The sequence below is a fragment of the Panthera onca genome, chromosome B4 (genome assembly GCF_046562875.1).
Source record: "Panthera onca isolate mPanOnc1 chromosome B4, mPanOnc1 haplotype 2, whole genome shotgun sequence".
NCBI lineage: Eukaryota > Metazoa > Chordata > Mammalia > Carnivora > Felidae > Panthera > Panthera onca.
The window spans coordinates 10,468,588-10,488,503 of record NC_138345.1 but is presented as its reverse complement, the minus strand read 5'-3'; the positions used below and the strand labels follow the sequence as shown (position 1 = coordinate 10,488,503).

Genomic DNA, 19,916 nt, shown 5'->3' with positions numbered 1-19,916 from the left:
AGTATAAATTTTAATCTCTTATCTAGTTAAACTTGGGAGATTAAATATATTCACGTAGCTCCCTTCCTCCCTGAAATGCCACTAAATTGACAGCAGTTTTTGAAAAAGCAAGCCCGCAAGGAATATGAAAATGGAAGAGAGAATGCTGCCAATTTTTGGAAACCAGAATTCAGACAAACATTTAATAAACTTAGCAGACCCGGGAAAATGAAATCCTAGGCTGGCTGTGGGAGATGGGAGACGCAACCTGATTTATATCTCAGAGTCTCCAGAAGGCTTGGTAGTTGCCAACTCCAGGTACCTCTGGGAGTGGAAGGGAAGCTGAAAACAGTGGAAGCGGTTCAGAGTCCGGTGGCAGAAGCAGTGAGACCCCCGAGGTCCCTCTGCAGCCCTGGCTCAAGGCTGAGGTCTACTGTTTGGAGAGAGTGAACCAGAGGCCTCTGGACTGGAGAGGACACACACGTTGCGGAAGGTGGGGCCGCTGTGACCAGGGCACGGAAGAGTACATGTCCTGCACTGGGGGCGTCCCAGCCTCTCCCCCTGTACTCCCTGAACGTTGGCAGCCACGTGCTTGGCTTCCCGGCAGGAGCCCAGAAGACACTTCTCTGGGGGACCTGCCCAGCCCCAGAAAATACACCCAGACGTACTGGCTTCAGGGGGACCCCCCAGTGGAGCTGCCCAGCCACGTCACTCTACAGTGAGGACACGGTGGTGAAGCCCCACCTCCGCACACAGAGCTTTCCATCAGCTTCTAGCATTGTACTTTTAAATAGAAGCAGACGACAAAATACCTCTGTTCATTTGGGGAAAGGAGCTAACATGAAAGACAAACGAGAACAAATGGAAAAAAAAACTTGTAAGAAACAGACTATACAGCAAGAAGAAAACTTAAAAAAAAAAAACAACCCATCACAGATATCTTCAGAGGGATTGAAATAGATGTTACATCCATAAAGCAAGTACAGGATGCTATTAAAAGGAACCTTTGAGAACAACAGAGAGTTATTAATTACAAAAAATCAAAATAGAACTGAAAGATTTTAGGGAAGTTTGAGAATAACAATTGAAGGAGTTTTCCAGAAAGATGATAAAGTCAAAGAGATGGAAAGTAATAGAGAAAATATAAGAAAATTAAATGACAGCCCAGGAGATCCCACACTGTGATAGCAAGAGTTCCAGAAAGAGAAAATGGGAATGCGGCAGGAAGGTTTGAGGAAATCGACACAGGAGTTACTGAAGAAATTACTCAGAACTGAGAGATGGGAGTCCGAGTTGTTAAGATTGAAAAGATCTGTCAAGTGCCCAACCCCGTGGATAAAAATAGATACAAATCAAGCACAGAAATGTAAAGTTTCAGAATGTGGAGAGAAAACTGCTTACAAGCTTCTAGAGAGAAAAAGATTTCATACAAAGACACCAGAATTAGAGTTGCAACACCGGAAGCTCTAGAAGACAGTAAAGGCAGTGCCTTTTGAGCAGAAGTAGTTTCCAGCTTAGAATTCTAAAACAGCCAGACAGTTAAGGAGGTAGAATTATCAGACATTCAGAGTTTCAAAAAAATTTACCTTCCGTACACCCTCCACAGGAGCTACTGGAGGATGTGCCCCTCCAGGACAAGGGAATAAACCAAGAAAGAAGAAGATGTGAGACCCAGGAAACAGGGGACCCAAGCGAAGGATGGCCCAGCTGAGGGTGAAAGGGACACCCCACACCCCGGCTGTGCAGCACATCCTGAGGTCCGGGAGCCCAAGGCTGGAGCTGGACAGGAGGCTGTGGCAGAACACCCGCAAGAAGTGGAAATGGGAGAGTACCTTTTCCCCGGCAACAGCACCAGAGGAGATCAGTGCGCCTTCGAGTGAGTTTGGGATTGGATTAGCAGCAAGCAAACAGAAAATGAAGCAACTCAAGAAAGAAGGCAGTGATTAGCTTGAAGGAAAACAAAAACACTGTGCTGGAAAGCAACAAGAACTCATAATGGACTGCGTGGCCCAGCTGTGAAGTGCTTTTGCGTAGTCTGAGCAGTGCAAACTCGGAGAAGTTCTTCCTTCAGAATTAAAATCTGTATGGTTAAGATGAATGAGAGAAGGTGGTGGGAAGAGGAGAGGATGGGTGTGAGGGAGACCCGAGTCGGGAGAGGGTGGGGGGGATGGGTGGGAGGGACGCTCTTCATTGTGTGCCTTTTCATATTCATTGGTGAGCCATGGGCTTCATTGGTGAGCCATGGGCGTGGTCTTCCTAAACGAAAACAGCTTTTAAATGAGAATTATGTTTTGATTTATTATTTTAATGAGAATTATTTTCAACAACTGATTTCCATAAAAACATGCTTTCTTCCCCTCTTTTTTCTCTTCAGAAATTAAAGCACAGAGCACGGGGCTGTTCACCTGACATCAGACAAATAGACCTTGACGTCAACCGCACATTTAGGGACCATATTATGTTTAGAGACCGATATGGTGTTAAGTAAGTAAAGTTTGAAATATAAATGGCATTTATAAATAGTGTTTATTAAAGTCTTCATTAACTTAAAACATGAGTAAATAGAATGTCTTATATGAACTATAATTTTGATGTATGTCCTAAAAGTTTAAGCTCGTTTGGTCTGTGTTGTATGAAACTTAGGATCTAGGTTAACTGAAATTTTTTAACCTTTGATATAGTAGATGCCATACAGTTGGTAAGGAATCATTTTATGATCCAAGAAGGGTTAAAAATACAGTAGCTACTTTTATTACAATCTTAGTAAAGAAATTTGAGATTGTGTTACTTTTTGAGAACCATGTCAGTGACAAATAGATCCCTATAAATTTGACCCCAAAGCATAGCTGAAACAAAAAAAGAGGAATGGATGAATGAATGAGTACTACCGTTTATGAACGAGAGGGATAGTTTTGTTGACCTCAGGATCAGGTAGAGTTCAACAAAAGAAACAGAAACCTGGTGAGAGGTGTGTATTCAGAGATTTATTGAGAGGAGTTGGTTTATACCGTAGCGGGGGCTGGCAAGGCACGTCCCCTGATGGGGAGGCAGGCCATCAGAAAGGACAGGCTGGCACTCGTGAGCACAAGCTGGGCTGCTTTCCACAGAAAGAGCTGCTCCAGGGAAGCCTCACATCGCTCTTAAAACCTTTCAACCGATTGAATCAGGCCCAGCCAGACTATCTAGGACAATTGCCCCTACTTAAAGTCAGCTGATTATAGATTGTAATCGCATCTACCAAATACCTTCTTTCAATAACACCTAGGTTAGCTTTTGAATAACTGGGAGTTGTAGCCTAACCAAGGTGACACATAAAGCTGACTGTGACCGTGTATCCTTGTCGACTCAGTTTCCGAATACAGATAAATACAAGGCCATACTTTTGCCTAACGCGATTTTGCCTAGGACTGAAACTATGCTAGTCCTTACCCCACAAGAGGATGCAAAGTCTTCGGTGATGGTTACTCTTCTGCTTTGATATTCTAAAACCTAAATACTGCAATACAAAGTTAATTATTATTAATATATCTAATATAGCTAATACATTAGGTGAAAAGGGAAAAGGAAGGAGGAAAACAAAAATATTTTAAAATGTATATATTTATGTATACACACACACACACACACACACACACACACACACACACACATATATTCATGCCAAAATAAGAAATGCTCAGAACAGTGATAACCGTCATTTCTGTGGCTGGGCACGTGGTGGTGGCTGGGTGCCACTACACATTTCATATTCCCTTTGTCCTCTGCAAGTACCTCAGCTGGTAGTGGTTCTCTACCTGGTGGGATGACCTAACTGTTAATTCTGGACCATTAGCCGTCCTGCCTGAATTAGATTGCTGTATTTTTCCATTGACTTCAATCGCAAGGTTTGGTTATACTAAGAGACCCCCTAAGTATTCTCCTGTGTTCTGGACATAGTCTTCCTTACATCCATTATGTAGTAGCAACTCAGTTTCTCCTTAGTAACCAGGATCAACCCCTCCAACCAGTACAGTCAGCCTCCTTCGCCTGGTGATTCAGAGGCTTGAGGAGCCCAAAGTGGCTGGGTGGCAATCTCAACTACCAGTTCAGTGGGATCACTCCTAGACCAGCAGCGCGTAAGGCTGATGGGATGGGAAGCAAACATTTTGCTAGTGGACTACTAGGGATCATAGTGGGTTGAGCCATCCCCATTTCTGCCGCTTGAATCTTGGAACCCAGTTCCTGGCTGTGGGACAGACAGCACCATGTAGTGGGGGCTTATTGAGAGCACATACAGCTTCCCACGTGATGTGGCCCCAGCCCTGCACGGTATTGTACTGAGCTGGCACTGTAACAGGCTTCGCAAGGCCTCCATAGTTCTGTGAAGCTGGCTGCTCCCATGTGGTTGATTTTGTAGTGAGAATAGTTCAGTGAAGGATGGCAACAAGTTTGAGAGATTGTGAAGCCCTTTGTGATTTTTGGTGTCAATTTTATCAGAATGAATGTCCTCTAACCTTGAATTTAGACTGTATAGATTATCGTTCACATTTGAGCTGGGGGTCATTTCTTTATTACAACAGTGATTTTGTCTGGATTATCTGTTTTGAGGCAAACTGTTTATTTGTTTAAGTTTGTGTTTTAAAAATAGGTGAAATAAGTAAATTGTGTTTAATATAAATTCTCTTTTCTCTAGGCAACAATCCCTATTCCATGTTCTTGCTGCATATTCTATTTATAACACGGTAAGTTGGAGCACACCCACCCACAGCTCTTTGGGCTGTATTCTGAGGAACTGGAGGAACTCTTGGGGCTCTCCCTGCCTCTGTGGGTCTTTTCAAGGCTCCTCTGGTGACCCTGGGGTCTTAGAACAGAGCCACTTTGAAGTGGGAAAAACCACCGCATGCCAGTGAATCTCTCGTTTTCCCCTCTTTCTCTGAATTGTTTTGTTGTTTTGTGATGTTGTTTGTCTTGTTTTTATTTTACACAGTAGCGCTGAGAATGAGCAGGGCTAGAAGTTTAGGGAGTCAGTTGGCAGATTAATTTTTGCTTGACCCTTGAACATTCCTCACCACCCCTGGGACCGAGGTTGCCTTTCAGGGTATGGACCTACTTGCCAAGCCCAGGAGCAGGCTAAAAGTAAACTTTTTGGTAATGGAACATGTTGTTCTTAACGTATTTATAACTCAGGGGAAGATAATAATTTGGGGAAAGATAAATTAGTGTTGAACCTAATGTGGATGTTAAATAAATGCTTGTTGACTGGGTTCTAAGGAGGACAACCTTGAACCTTGAGTGTGTAATTTCTATTATAGTAAAGCGTTTCAGTCATGAGAAAATTCAAGCTAGGACAAGTTAAAGAGTTTATTAAAGGCCATTTCATAGAAATGAAGCAATGGTTGGGCCTCATGGAATTTGGAGCTGGACAGTGAGAGTGAGAAGACTTCACTGAGAAAAGAGCTATACTCTCTGTCTTTTCCACTCTGAGGCCATGTGGTAACTCTGATTATCTCTGTAAACTGTTTGTCCCACTGTCTCTGTCCAGATTCCTTTCTTTGCCTACTTTTCACTTTTCCCATGGCTAAAATAGCACCCACAGAATGGTCAACATGACCATTCTTTCAAATTGCATTCCACCATCTGATTACAGATCTCCTGGAGAGAGTATGGGATTAGTCAGTGCAGCCAATTAACTGTTCCCCTGGGGTCAGGTGACCTCTTCTACTCCAGCAGCTTTGGTTCATGTGGCACAAACATGAAGCCCTAAGGCCCCATCGTAAGCAGGGAGTATGGGGAGAGTAGGCAATTCTCAGAGAAGGGACAGAGACTGGTTGGGTATCCCAAAATGTGTCTATATAAAGGCCTGGAAACCCAGAGGAAAAGAGACAGCAATCTGGAAACTGTAGGAGGAGAGAAATTTGCCAGCATTTGAACAAAGAGGGGGAGTATTGAACTGAGAATCATACATACAAAGGAAAAATAAACCTAGCACTCTTTACAGAAGGTATAATGGTATTGAATAGGAGATAATAAAAATACATGCAGCTTTAGACTTTGTCCACACTTCTACATTCATTCTTGAATACAAATTTATTCTTTTATAGCATATAGTTCAGTGTTGTAAAAATTGTAGTCTTTATCTGTAGAATTGCCGATTCTTTAATGTGTTTAAGCATTTTCTGATTATTTTGTAGGGCAGGTTTTTATATGTGTATATCCATGTGATTTGATCTTAAAACCCCCAGTTTCTTTGTTCTCATTTGTCTTCAGGAAGTTGGATACTGTCAGGGGATGAGCCAGATCACAGCTTTGCTCCTTATGTATATGAATGAAGAAGATGCCTTCTGGGCCCTGGTCAAACTATTCTCAGGCCCCAAACATGCCATGCATGGTAAGAAAACCCCAGAGTTTACACAAAACAATAAACAGGGAAGGGAGAAAAAGGTAAATTAAAACAAACTCAAACTTTGGGAAATGCTTGTTAGGGTTAAGGACAAAAAATTAATGTGTGGAAGTTTGTTCAGGTGATTAGTGTTTGTGAGTCATTTCTTATTTCCTCCTTCTTTATTGAACTTTGCTAAACATTTCTGTTCACGTTTATCTCTGTTGTGTTTGCCTCAAGGTATACTGTTGGCATTCTGAAATTCTCTCCTCACTTGCCCCCAGTCAGAAGAAGCTAATTTAGGTTTGGAGGAGTTTAGGAAGAGCTGTGTTACCGGGAGAAATAAAAGATGCCTTTTGACCAGAACTTTCAGACTGTCACGCAGGTCTCATTTCAGTGAGATGTGTGCTTTGCTTCTTGTAGCCATAAAATTGATTCCATTTTACAGTAAAAGGCTGCTGATGACATGCTGCGGGTACTTTGTTATTTAATACCTCAAAACTTGCATGAGTTTTTGGTTCCCAGGTTAGAAGATTGTTTTTAATAACCTTTTTCCTAAATCTGCCAAGCATATACAAGAGATTTTGGAGAGTTTGGATTGCAACTTCTCTTGGAAGTAAAAGTGCCATTTGCCCATATAATGCAAAATTATGTTCCCAGTGCCATCCATGATAATACCAAATTAAAAACATTTTTGACCTGAATCCCTCTAAGAAATGGATCATCTAAGTTCCATTTGTGAGTAAGCTTGATGTGGTGAGGAACCTGCCACATGTTGAAAGTGATATTTTAACATTTTCAGAATTATGAGTATAGCTTATTAAATCTCACGTTCTTACCATGTGGTTTCTATGGAGGTATTTTGTGGTGTGTGTGTGTGTGCACGCGTGTGCATGCGGCCATCTCCCTCAGTTTTCCTAGGGAATTTTTTTTTTTTTTTTTTAATGACTACTATTACTACTTCTACTGCTGATAACTGTTTCTGGACACTTTGTATCCCATCAGTAGACTCCAAAAGTAAGAGGTAAGATACAGCATTTTGAACTGCCATCCAACACACAGTCATTTGAAAAGGCATCTAGAAGAGAAACAACTGTCCCTTATCCATCTTTATTTTGACTGGCGTTGCTCCTCTGTGCTGAAGTGCAGAGGCATGTGCAGAGGCATACTCAGGAGTATGTAATCACGTGGAAGACTGCCCAAGTTCAGGGAAGTCCTTTCTTTCAAACATACCCGATAGCTTACTTTCAGCAGTTGTCACCAGTCTAATCTGTAAAGTAACATTCTTACTATCCTAACGTTTGCATTTATTGTGCAGCTTAGGTCATTATCGTGGGTAAGTTTATACTTAGAGATATTTGCTTCCAGGTCTGCAGATGGAATTTTATAACTAAAGGTTGCCTCGGTTCTTTGCAAATCCTGTATGATAGTGATGTCACTTAGAAATGTATAGAATAAAGTGAGGGCTGAAGAATATGAGATTTTAAAACACCAAATGCGGGATATCACTAATAAGTGAAGAAATGTTAGCTATCTTAGCATCCTTGAGCTAGTGTTTATTACTGAGGGGCATTGCCTTTTTCAAAATGAGACCTTTTCTTGAAATTCTTCCAATTCCCATTCTTATCAAATTGACCAGGAAAGTGGCACAGATATAGATTTTTTTTTTTTTTTTTTTTATGACCTAATTTCCCTGGAAAATGTTACTATGGGAGGCATAGAATCTCTATCTCTGGAAATTTTTACAAATACCTCAGAAAACTGAAAATTAGTTAAGAAATAGTCCTTCCCCAAAGATTATAAAGCAGTGTTTCCCAAAAGCATGTCTCTTGCGTTCTTGGAGGAACACAGTTTTAATTTTTGGAAACAGATGTTCTCTGGGGGGAAAAAAAAAGGTGGACTCTAAGATCAACTAAGTCTGGCAGACAGAGCTAAACAAAGTTTCTTTAGTTTATAAAACATGTTGGTAGCATTAGGAAGCTCTTATGTATCATGAATATGCAACAAGCGTTCCTATAACACAAGGTCCTTTCTCTGGATTCTTTTTTAAAAACAGAGCACAGCTATTAACATCCTTCAAAGTTACAGAAAGCCCAGACTGGAAATAACTAATGGGAGAAATGATGCATCTGTTGAGGATACTTCCTTTCTAATGCGTTGTGTAGAATATCTGAAAGGAAACTTGTTAATAAACATACATGTAGGGTTCCAGGAGATAAATACACAAAATCAGTACTAATTCACCATTTACGATTTGTTACTTCCTAGAAATCTTACAGATTATATTGTATAATCAGATGGGATGAACTACAACGTTAGATAGAATGTTGATCATATAGTGCCAGAATGTCTTAGATGATGTCAAATATCACTTACAGAAAGGATTAAAAATGATAAAAACTTTGGAAGCACAATATTAATGAAGTTGTTAGAGTAAGACTGAAAAAAGTAATGTTTGTTATGTAGGATATTGACAGTAAAATAAAATGATAAGTCCTTAAGACTAGAATAACCTATAAAAAGTTTGAACATTTAAACCCCAAGGGATGCTTAAATCCAGAGAGCAAACTAAGGGTTCCTCGAGGGGTATCGGGTGGTTGATGGGCTATGTGGGTGAGGGGCTGTAATGAGGCACTTGTTGGGATGAGCACTGGGTGTTGTATGTAAGTGATGAATCACTAAATTCTACTCCTGAAACTGTTGTTACACCATATGTTAACTAACTTGATTTTACGTAAAATTAAAAAAAAAGAAATTTTAAAAAATTTGCACATTTAAGATATGCTTTAAGATACTTTAAGAGAACAGATAATCCTGATAAATGGCTTCAGTTCATTTTTCATTTTTTCTTAATTTCTAAGTTTCCCTTTTAATTCAGAAATATTGGCCTCTTTTATATTTTTACAAGGTTATAAGAGATCTCTGGCAAACAACTACTAGACCACAAGTTTCATTACCCAGAGCTCATACACGATTATTTCCTTGGTGGGGAGGACAAATATCTCACTAACTCCTGGATTTTTGTTCTTGCTGACAGTTAAAAATGAAAACAATGTGTTGTATTTTAAAAGAGGGTTTTTGTTGTTACTGTTTATGAAAAACTGTTTTTATGTTTGTATTCTAGGCTTTTTTGTTCAAGGTTTTCCTAAACTCTTGAGATTTCAAGAACATCATGAAAAAATACTGAATAAATTTCTATCCAAGCTTAAGCAACACTTGGTAGGTAGATATGACTTTGACTTACACCCACTTATACCAGGAATGAAGCTAGAGGAATTGAGTGCAGCCTTTGGTCCCAATTACTTGATTGATTTGCAGTGTTGTCCAGTTCCTTTCCTATGCACTTGTCATTGCCAGGTGTTTGAAGAGCATGAGATTTGTGAAATTTAATTGTTGTTTATGTTTATTTTTGAAGGAGAGAGAGACAGAGTGTGAGTGGGGGAGGGGAAGAAAGAGAGGGAGACCCAGAATCTGAAGCAGGCTCCAGGCTCCAAGCTTTCATCACAGAGCCCGACACGGGCCTTGAACTCACGAGCCGCGAGATCATGACCTGAGCCAAAGTCAGACACTCAACTGACTTGAGCCACCCAAACGCCCAACATTTGTGAAATTGAGTACTGATGAACCATCACAGCCCTAACTCATAGAATCAAACCACTTCTTTGCAGATGATATATACAAATAACATAGTTTTTAAAGATATATGATTTCTCTGTAACTTTGGAGGCTTTTTACTTTAAGGCTCATACAGACATCCTTAGTGAGCCATATATATACTCTACTATAAAACACGATGAGTTAGTGAAGCAGAGATAGTTCACGGTAAAATGTGTTCTAGAGAATCAAAATGTGTTACAATCCTGTATGCGAAGGATTTATTCTTAAGGTGATTTCCAAAAGTGAAATTGAGGGAGAAAGAGAGGAAGCAAGAAGAGAAAAAAACTAGAAATACTCTAGCATGAAAAAGATTTGGAATGAAACGGTTTTATGTTTAGTTTTGACAGCTACCTCCCAACAGCCTTCCTAACTTTTAGTATTAGATTGTCATATTTCATTTGCTGCAATCCAGAAATTTGAAGTCTTTGTTTTTTTCAGGATTCTCAAGAAATCTACACAAGTTTTTACACAATGAAATGGTTTTTTCAATGTTTCCTTGATCGTGTGAGTATTTGTTTACAAAACCCAATCATAAAATTATAAATACCAGATGAGGGGTGAGCTGTTAATCTTATCTCTGTTTTGTTTTTAATTATAGACTCCCTTTACACTAAACCTCAGAATATGGGATATCTACATCTTTGAAGGAGAACGAGTTCTTACCGCTATGTCTTATACAATCTTAAAATTACACAAAAGTAAGAAAATGTTTAAGTATAAGGATTTCACGAAAATCAAGGCTTGATTTAACTCTGATTTCTCATTCCCCACCCAGTTTCAAATTCCTTTTCTTTTTGTGGTGGATTAAAACATTTCTTGAAAGTTCATGAAGAAGTCATGTTTGGTTGGTAATTGGCTTTCCTTGGTTCTGTCACATGACTAGTAGCTGATTACATTACAGAGGTCTTTGATTTGTTTTTCTGTTTCAGTTTCATTTTCACACTGAAGCAGTGGAACACAGTGTCCCGATTTCACTATTAATATTATTCCAACCAAGTTTTGTTCCCTTATTCCTTTCATCAGTCTGAATCTCAGGTTTGTAATCAGAGACGAGAGAGACCAAAGAGACCAGGCCCTTAGTTCAAAGGTCTAGAGAGAGGACATTTTCCATCACTGTTTCTTTCATCCAGGAAAAAAGCCTCCAACTCTAAGCTGTAGACCAAAGATGGGGAACCTTCTGCTTATCTCTCTACTTGACCACATTGTCTCTGGGGCAAGTACAGTCACTGTCTCTAGTTGCACACATGCAACAAGGCTTTAAAAAGTCTTCAGTTGCAGTATTTCAAGGGCTGTATAAATTTGGCATGCTATGCCTTACTTTAGAAATCGAGAAATGAGAGTTTTCTTCATGGATATAAAGAACCTTATTCATCTTTAAGCCTCTGTTCAACCTTTATAGTTATAACTCCTCGTAGTAACTTCTCTTGCAACTGCAGAGAAGAGAGTCACTGGAAGCTTTAGAACTTCCTAGAGTGCCTCAAGCCTAGGTCTTAAACATGCATAGTTTCACCTGTTTTGGTCCTTCTACCCTCTTAGGTTATTTCTGAAAGATTCATCTGTTCAGCCTCCCACCTAAACTATAAGCTAATTGAGTACTTGGGGTCATGTTTTGTAAGTTTTTCCCCCCTGTTGTGCTTGGCATTGTTCTAAGTACACGTTAGGTATTTGAATATAAAATTGTTTGATTGCTTACTTGAAAAACATGACTTCGGATTATCCAAAGTTTAGATACAAATGAGAAGTCCCAATGAAATCAAGTTCGTATTGTTTACTCTGAAAGATAGGGGTTCAGAAGCGCTGTGGTTCCTTTCCCTTAAACCCAGACCTCACTCCTCCAGCTCACACACTGCTGCACTGAGAGAACTGTGTCCCGAGACTCAGGGTCTGGCAGAAAGCCCCAGGAAATCAGTCTCTCCTGCCCCATCCACCCCTCCCCGTCTCATTCCCTCCCCTCCTCTCCTCTCTGTGTCCTTTCTCTCTCTCTGGATCATGAACTAAGATGTGGAACAAAAGTATACTTCTCATTAAAATTTATATGTATTAGTTTAATGTTCATTAAACAGCAAGAAAATAGAAACGTGATGTTATATTTCTCCATAGCTCTGTTCACCACCTTAAATTATGTTTTATTTGTATGACTTTTTTTTTTTTAATGTGTGTGTGTTTTTGAGAGAGAGAGAGAGAGCACAAGCAGGCGAGGGGTAGAAAGAGAAAAGGAGATAGAGAATCCGAAGCAGGCTCCAGGCTCCACGCTGTCAGTGTAGAGCCTGACACGGGGCTTGAATTCACGAGCTGTTAAATCGTGACCTGAGCCGATGTCAGACGCTTAACCAACTGAGCCACCCAGGCGCCTCTTATTTATTTGACTCTTGCTTCGTTTTGGCAAGTGAGAAGTTTCTTTACCCTTGGCAAGTAAACTGGAAGCATAATAATTACTTTATATCCTATCCTATCATTAGACTAAATAGCTATTGGAAAAAACGTGTCTGCTGCTTTATAGTTTTTTATTAGTTAGGAAGACAGAAGCTCCAGGATTCATGTGAAGTTGCTTCACCAGAAAACTTCAAAAACTGTGTCCGAGCACCTGAATTCAGTGACAGCTCCCCTGAGATTTTGTTCTTGTTTTTTTCTTGATTTCCTTAATAATATTTAGAGACATTGTTATGGGATTATGGGAGGTTTATCACACAGTGGTTTTAAATAGTAAAAAAAAAATGTAATAACCTAACTGTCCAGTGTTAGAACACTAATTATATAGTACTTATATCCAATGGACTCAAAAGTATGATCAGTTTTTTAAATTGATACATGTGTATACACATCTGCTTGTAGGGCAGTGGCTCTTGGGATCCTAGCTGATTTTTGCTTTCTACTTTGTATCTGAAATTTGAATTTTTTTTTAACAAAACTGGTTTCTTACGTAGAAATACAAATAAGATTAATCATCTAGATTTTTTGGAAATTCTGATATAGTAAAAATAGAGACTTGAAATGGGTTTGTGTATGGTAGGTAGAGCTCCATAACAATAAAACAGAAAGCCCTCATGGCATCCTAGTTGGTCTGTGTCTCTAACGAGTACTTGCTCTGGGTTAATATTAACGTCTAAGGTATGGGTAGTCTTAAATAAACCAACGAAAAGGTATTTAGCAGAATTTACCTCCTGCTGTCTCCCCAGAGTACCTGCTTTTCTCTGTGACTGCTTTAATGTCAGTAAAAGAAAAGTGTTTGTTTGTCTGTCTGTTTGTTTGTTTGTTTGTTTGTTTGTTTATAGAGAAAGAGAGCATGTGTGGGAGCCTGTGAGTAAGGGGAGGGACAGAGGGAGGGAGAGAGAGAATCCCAAACAGGTACTGCACTGTCAGCACAGAGCCAGATGCAGGGCTTGATCTCATGAACATGAGATCATTACCTGAGCCAAAATCAGGAGCCAAATGCTTAACTTACTGAGCCACCCAGGTGCCCCAGAAAATATTTTTATCTTACAGAGTTTCAGTGATTCTTACAACGCTATGTATAAGCTGTATGCTGTGCCCTTTTTGAAAACTACAACCCCAGAATAGAATGCATTATCTTCTCAACCTGAAACAGCTGTTGATGCAGCATTCGTGTTTCTCTCATTCTTTCTTAGAACACCTAATGAAACTGTCCATGGAAGAACTTGTAGAATTTCTTCAGGAGACCCTGGCAAAGGATTTTTTCTTTGAAGATGACTTTGTAATAGAGCAACTTCAGATTTCTATGGTAGAACTGAAGCGCGCCAAATTAGACCTCCCAGAACCTGGTAAGAAATACTCAAAACACTTTATATCTAAATCATAATTAAAGTTGGGAAACACGGCGCAATGAACACAAGCCGTTTCTGTTTCCGAACATAAGCATTATGCATACTTGTGGATGGCAAGCTACTTATGGCATTATGCTTATTTTAAGAAAAAGCAAATAAACGCATTAATGAAATCCGCCCCTCCTAGTAAAATAACTGTACTGTCCCTAGTTAAATTTAGAAGGTTTGGGTGGCAAATAATACTGATCAAGAGTAGTAATCATGGTGCTTTAACTGAACATAAACAATGACCTTTACTTTCATCACGTCATGTTGTAAAACCATAAGTAATAACAGAGAAAGTAGAAGATCCATTTTGTAGAAGAGGAAATTGATACTGAAATGCTTATGTACAGAGCTACAGAACCAGCAGATGGCATTATTGACCCTGGAGTCCAAGTTTTCTGACTGCTGATCCAGGATTCCTTGCATTACATTGCTGTGTGGATAATATATTTTATTTGCTTCTTTCTTTTTTAATTTTTTTACAAGTTTATTTTTATTTATTTTGAGAGAGAGAGACAGCAAGCAGGGGAGGGACAGAGAGAGGGGGAGGCAGAATCCCAAGCAGACTCGGCCCTGTCAGTGCAGAGCCCCATGCGGGGCTCTGACTCAGGAACAGTGAGATCATGACCTGAGCCAAAATCAAGAGTCAGACGCTTCACCGACTGAAATGCCCCTTTATTTATTTTTGAGAGCGAGAGAGACTGAGCACAAGTGGGGGAGGGGTAGAGGGGGAGGGAGAGGTAGACACAGAATCCGAAGCAGGCTCCAGGCTCCAAGCTGTCAGCACAGAGCCCAATGCAGGGCTCAAACCCATGCCATGAGATTATGACCTGAGCCAAAGTCAGATGCACAACCGACCGAGCCACCCAGGCTCCCCTTATTTGCTTATTTCAGTATAGCTTTCAGCACCTCCTATTAGATTATCTGCAGGGTGCTGTGGCAGAGACCCAACAACTGAAGAGAAGGACGTGGTCCTTGTGTCAAGGTGCACACAGGAGAGACAGAATTTATATAACTGATAACAAATGAAGTGTAAATAAATAGGATAATTGGGGAAGGATGAAAGGAAGGATAGGATGGGAGGCAAGAGAAAAGAAAATGTGGAAATAGGATGGCAGCAAGAGTAACTCAGAGTATTACTTGACAGCGAATGATTTCCTGAGAAAAAGGCATTTTTCGCCCATTTCCTTTCTTGCCTTTGTTGCACTGGAGGGTGTGGTAAGGGAGGAGGGAAGCTGAAGAGCCTGCGTGAGAGGTTGAGGAGTTAACTGGGGTCAGGGGTTATGCCCTCAGGTAGAGTCAGATGGAACATTTCCCAGTCTCTGGGGCACATATTTTGGGGTCTTCTGGATATGTCTGTACGGATCAGGCAGACATACATTCATGGAAGGCACATCCTTCGTTTGGTGAAAACCAAGATGCTCTGCTTTTAGTTACTTAATTTTGAGGGGTCCTATCAGCATTTCTCCAAGGTTCGTTCTGGGTCATCCAGATTCTCTAGAAAACAAAACGTCACAGCAATGATTGATTGTGGTCAGCAGCCTTGTGAAACGATCACCTTTGCTAAGTGAGGTTACCTTGTGTTCAGTGCAATAATGTCCATTCCCCACTAATTCTTTACCTGGAACGGCAATGACTAACTGTATTCTTGCCACTTTAACATTTATTTTATTTTGTTAGTTTTTTAATGTTTATTTATTTCGAGAGTGAGAGAGTGAGCAGGAGAGGGGCAGAGAGAGAGAGAGAGAGAGAGAGAGAGAGAGAGAGAGAGAGGAAGAGAGAGAATCCCAAGCAGGCTCTGCACTATCAGCACAGAGATCAGCTCACAACTCATTAATTGTGAGATCATGACCTGAATCAGGTCCAAGAGTCAGACGCTTAACCGACTGAACCACCCAGGAGCCCCTAACATTTATTTTAAAATATCTTGCATTAGGGGTGCCTGGGTGGTTCAGTAGGTTAAGCATCCAACTTGGGCCCAGGTCATGATCCTGCGGTTCATGGGTACGAGCCCTTGTCAGGCCCTGAGCTGACAGCTTGGAGCCTGGAGCCTGCTTCAGATTCTATGTCTCCTTCTCTATCTCTGCCCCGCCCCTGCTCATGCCCGCGCGCGCTCTCTCTCTCTCTCTCTCTCTCTCTCTCTCTCTCAAAAATAAACATTAAAAAAATTTTTTACAATAAAATATCTTGCATTCTTTTAAAAAGAGTTAAGACAAGTTTTAGTAAAAGACATTTTACTAAATGTAAAATTTAGTAAATTTTACTGGAATTTGTGCCCTGCAGCCTGCCCAGTGTTAATCCTCTTGAAATTACTTCAAGCTCTATATGGAGCATGAAGATGGTTCAGTGATCACTCTGGCAGGAAATTTTAATCTCCTCTCTGTCATCTTAAAAGGACACATGAGCGTGTTATTTCTTGGTGGCTCCTTTTGTGCTGCCTCCATTTGTAAGTTGTTTTCCCAGACCCACACAACATGCGGCATTTTAAATTGTTAGTTTATCTTTCTAGCTGAATAGAGTTTTCCATTGTTTTGACTTGCATTTCTTTAATTTTGATTGTCTTATTTTTATTGGACATTTTAATTTCTTTTTCTGTAAACTTCCCTGCTCATCTTCTGCTCCCTTTTCTATTGGTGTGTTTGTGCAAATTCTTCGTAAGTAAAGGAAATGGGCCAGTTTATTGTTATTGTGGATACTTTTCATATACAATTTTTAAAAATTTAATCAGTCTTTTTCTTTTAACAATTTTTTTAATGTTTATTTATTTTTGAGAGAGAGAGAGAGAGAGAGAGAGCGAGCAGGGAAGGGGCCGAGAGAGAAAGAGAGGCAGAATCCGAAGTGGGTTCCAGGCTCTGAGCTGTCAGCACAGAGCCTGATGTGGGGCTCGAACCCACAAACCGCAAGATCACAACCTGGGCCCAGGTCATGGATGAAGCCCGGATGCTTCACCAGCTGAGCCACCAGGTGCCCCATCAGCCCTTTTCTTTATGGCATCCCACTTCTGTGTTCCACATGCTGAATGAAAAGGTTTTTGTTACCTGTATTTTCTCCTATGACTTTTATGTCTTTATTTTTTTTCTGATTAAATCTTTAGCCCATCTAGAATTACTTGTGGTTTAAAGGAAGTGTTTTAAGGTGTGTTTTTAATTTCCACAGATTTATGAATTTTCCAATTTTGCTTCTGTTAATTGAATTCTTTCTTCATGCTGTTGTGGTCAGATAAGATACTCTGTACAGCATCTGTCTTTTAAAATCTGTTGAGACTTAATTTGTGACGTAGCATACCCTGTCTCCTAGAGAAGGACTCATACACTTGAGAAGAATGTGGATTCTGTAGTTGTTGGGTGGAGTGTTCCGTAAATATCTGTTAGATCTAGTTGGTTTACTGTGTTGTTTTCGTCCCCTGTGTGCTTACCTTCTCTCTGGTTGTTCTGTCTATTATTGTGGGCCACGTATTGAAATCTCCAGCTGTTACTGTGCAACTCTTCCTCCCTTCTGTTCTGTCCGTTTGTGTATCATATATTTTGATGGTCCATTATTAGGTGCATACGTATTTGCAATTATTGGATCTGCTTGCTGTATTGAACCTGTTATTCACATGCAGTGTCCTTTTTTGTCTATTGTAACCTTTTTTAGATTTATAGTCTATTTTGTCCGATTGAGTATATCTACCCCTATTCCCTTTTGTTACTGTTTGCATGGAGTATGTTTTTGCATCCTTTCACGTTCAGTCTGTTGGTGTCTTTTGATCTAAAGTGAAGTCTCCTGAGGGTAACATATACCTGGATCGTGTGTCTTTATCCATTCTGAAGTCTCTGTCTTTTGATTTAGGAGTTTAAACCATTTAATTACTGATAAGGAAGGACTTCTGCCATTTTGCCATTTGTTTTCTGTATACTTTATAGAATTTTGTCCCTCATTTCTTGGATTACTGTCTTACTTCCCATTTGATGGATTTTTTTAATTGTGAAATGTTTAAATTACTTACTTTCTTTTGTGTATGTTCTATAGCTCGTGTGTGCGTGTGTGTGTGTTGGGGGGGGGGGTGGCAAAGGGATTACATTTACCATCCTGAAGTTATAATGCCTTAATTTGGACTTGGGACAACTTTAATAACCTACAAAAGCTCTGCTCCTTTGCAGCCCCACCCCCAGCCCATTCGGTCCACCCCCAGCCCTTCTGGTCCACCCCCAGCCCTTTTGGCCCACCCCCAGCCCTTCCAGTTGACCTTTTCCACATTGCATCTGTATACGCTCTGTGCCGCAAAACGTAAAGTAGTAATTCTTTTAAGTGCATTAGTCTCTTCAGTCATGGAGAAAACAAAATGTGGAGTTACAAACCGAAGTTAAACAATACTAGCTTTTAGACAAACAAATGTGTTTTTTCAAGTATTATGCTCTTAAATTATGTAGAAAAACAGAATGTGGAGTTACAAATGATTTTTACAATGATAGTAGTTTTTATACTTGCCCCTATATTTGCCTGTATTGAGATCTTGATTTTCTTTCATGGCTTGGAATTTCTGTGTAGTGCCCTTTCGTTTCACCACGTGCCCTTGAGCATTTCTTTCTGGGCAAGTCCCAGAAAGCGTTCCCTCCACTTTTGCTTATCTGGGAATGTCTTAATTTTTCCCTCACTTTTGAAGGACAGTTTTGCCAGATACAGGACTCCTGGTTGATAGTTTTTTGTTTGTTTTTTGTTTTCCTTTAATGCTTTGAATATATCGGCCTCCTGCCTTCTGGCCTCCAAAGTTTCTGATAAAACACCTGCTTATAACCTTATAGGGATAACTTGTATGTGACAAGTTGCTTCTCTGTTACTGCTTCAAGATTCTCTCTTTGTCTTTTGAAAGTTTGATTGTAACGTGTCTCGGTGTGGGTTTCTTAGAGTTCATTTTATTCGGAGTTCTTTAAGCTTCTTGCTTGTTTATTTTCATGTCTTTACTCAGATTTGGGAAGTTTTCAGCCATTATTTTGTCAAATATTTATTCTGCCCTTGTCTCCCTCTCTTTCTCCCACAATGCATGTTTGTGTGCTTGATGGTCTCCACAGTCCCTTGGATTTCTCCTTAGACTTCATAATTTCCATTGCCCTGTCTTCAAGTTTGTTTTTTTAAAATATTTATTTATTGTTGAGAGAGAGCAAGAGAGAGACAGAGTGCAAGTGGGGGAGGGGCAGAGAGAGAGGGAGACACAGAATCCGAAGCAGGCTCCAGGCTCTGAGCTGTCAGCACAGAGTCCGACATGGGGCTCGAACTCACAAACCGTGAGATCATGACCTGAACCAAAGTCAGATGCTCAACCGACTGAGCCACCCAGGCTCTCCTTTTTGTATTATTATTATTATTATTATTATTATTATTATTATTATTATTATCGTCGTCGTTGTCGTCGTCATCATCATCATCATCATCCTGTCTTCAAGTTTGCTGATTCTTTCTTCTACCTGCTTAAATCTGCCTTTGAATATCTCTGGTGATCATTTCATTTATTGTACTTTTCAGCTTCAGAATTTCTTTCTGATTTCTTTTTATGTATTCTCTTTATTTATATTTCCATTCTGTTCATACATGATTTTCTTGACTTTCTTCACATCTTCCTTTAGTTCTTTGAGTTTCTTTAAGACAAAGTCTTTGTCCATTTTATTTGCCATTGGTCTTTTTCAGGGACATTTTCTGTTGGTTTAGTTGTTTCCTTTGAATAAGCCATATTTTCCTGTTTCTTTGTGTCTCTTGTGATTTTTTTGTTGAAAACTGGGCATTTGAATCTAATAATGTAACTCTGGAGCTTTCTTCCCTTCCCCCAGGGTTTGCTGTTGTTGTTGTTTTGGTTGTTTGTTTGTTTTATTGTGTAAGCTATCTCTCTGCTAAGGGTCAGCCAGAAGAGTAAACTTGAGGTCTTTTCAGGTCTTTTCTGAGCCTTTCTCTGGACTTTCTAATTTTGCCCTTAATATGTTGCAGTTTTTGAATATCCTAGTCTTCAATGTCTGGCCTCATAGAAAGGAAAAAATATATAAATAAGGGGAGAAAAAAGGGATTGGCCCTTTAAAGCCCCTGAAAATCACCTCAGGGTGCTTGCAACAGTGGGGTGAGGGGGA

At 40.0% G+C, this 19,916-nt stretch overlaps 1 protein-coding gene across 6 annotated transcripts in view; it reads left to right on the top strand.

Annotated features, from left to right (window-relative positions):
- The window catches only part of USP6NL (USP6 N-terminal like), a 180,403-nt gene that overhangs the window by 137,049 nt on the left and 23,438 nt on the right, over positions 1-19,916 (top strand). For all 6 annotated transcript variants that reach the window (XM_060659332.3, XM_060659330.3, XM_060659335.3 and 3 more), the window contains 7 exons: positions 2,354-2,463; positions 4,652-4,700; positions 6,226-6,346; positions 9,462-9,556; positions 10,433-10,498; positions 10,593-10,692; positions 13,621-13,773. In XM_060659332.3, coding sequence (XP_060515315.1) covers positions 2,354-2,463; positions 4,652-4,700; positions 6,226-6,346; positions 9,462-9,556; positions 10,433-10,498; positions 10,593-10,692; positions 13,621-13,773 — 694 coding nt within the window. The remainder of the gene's footprint in view (positions 1-2,353; positions 2,464-4,651; positions 4,701-6,225; positions 6,347-9,461; positions 9,557-10,432; positions 10,499-10,592; positions 10,693-13,620; positions 13,774-19,916) is intronic.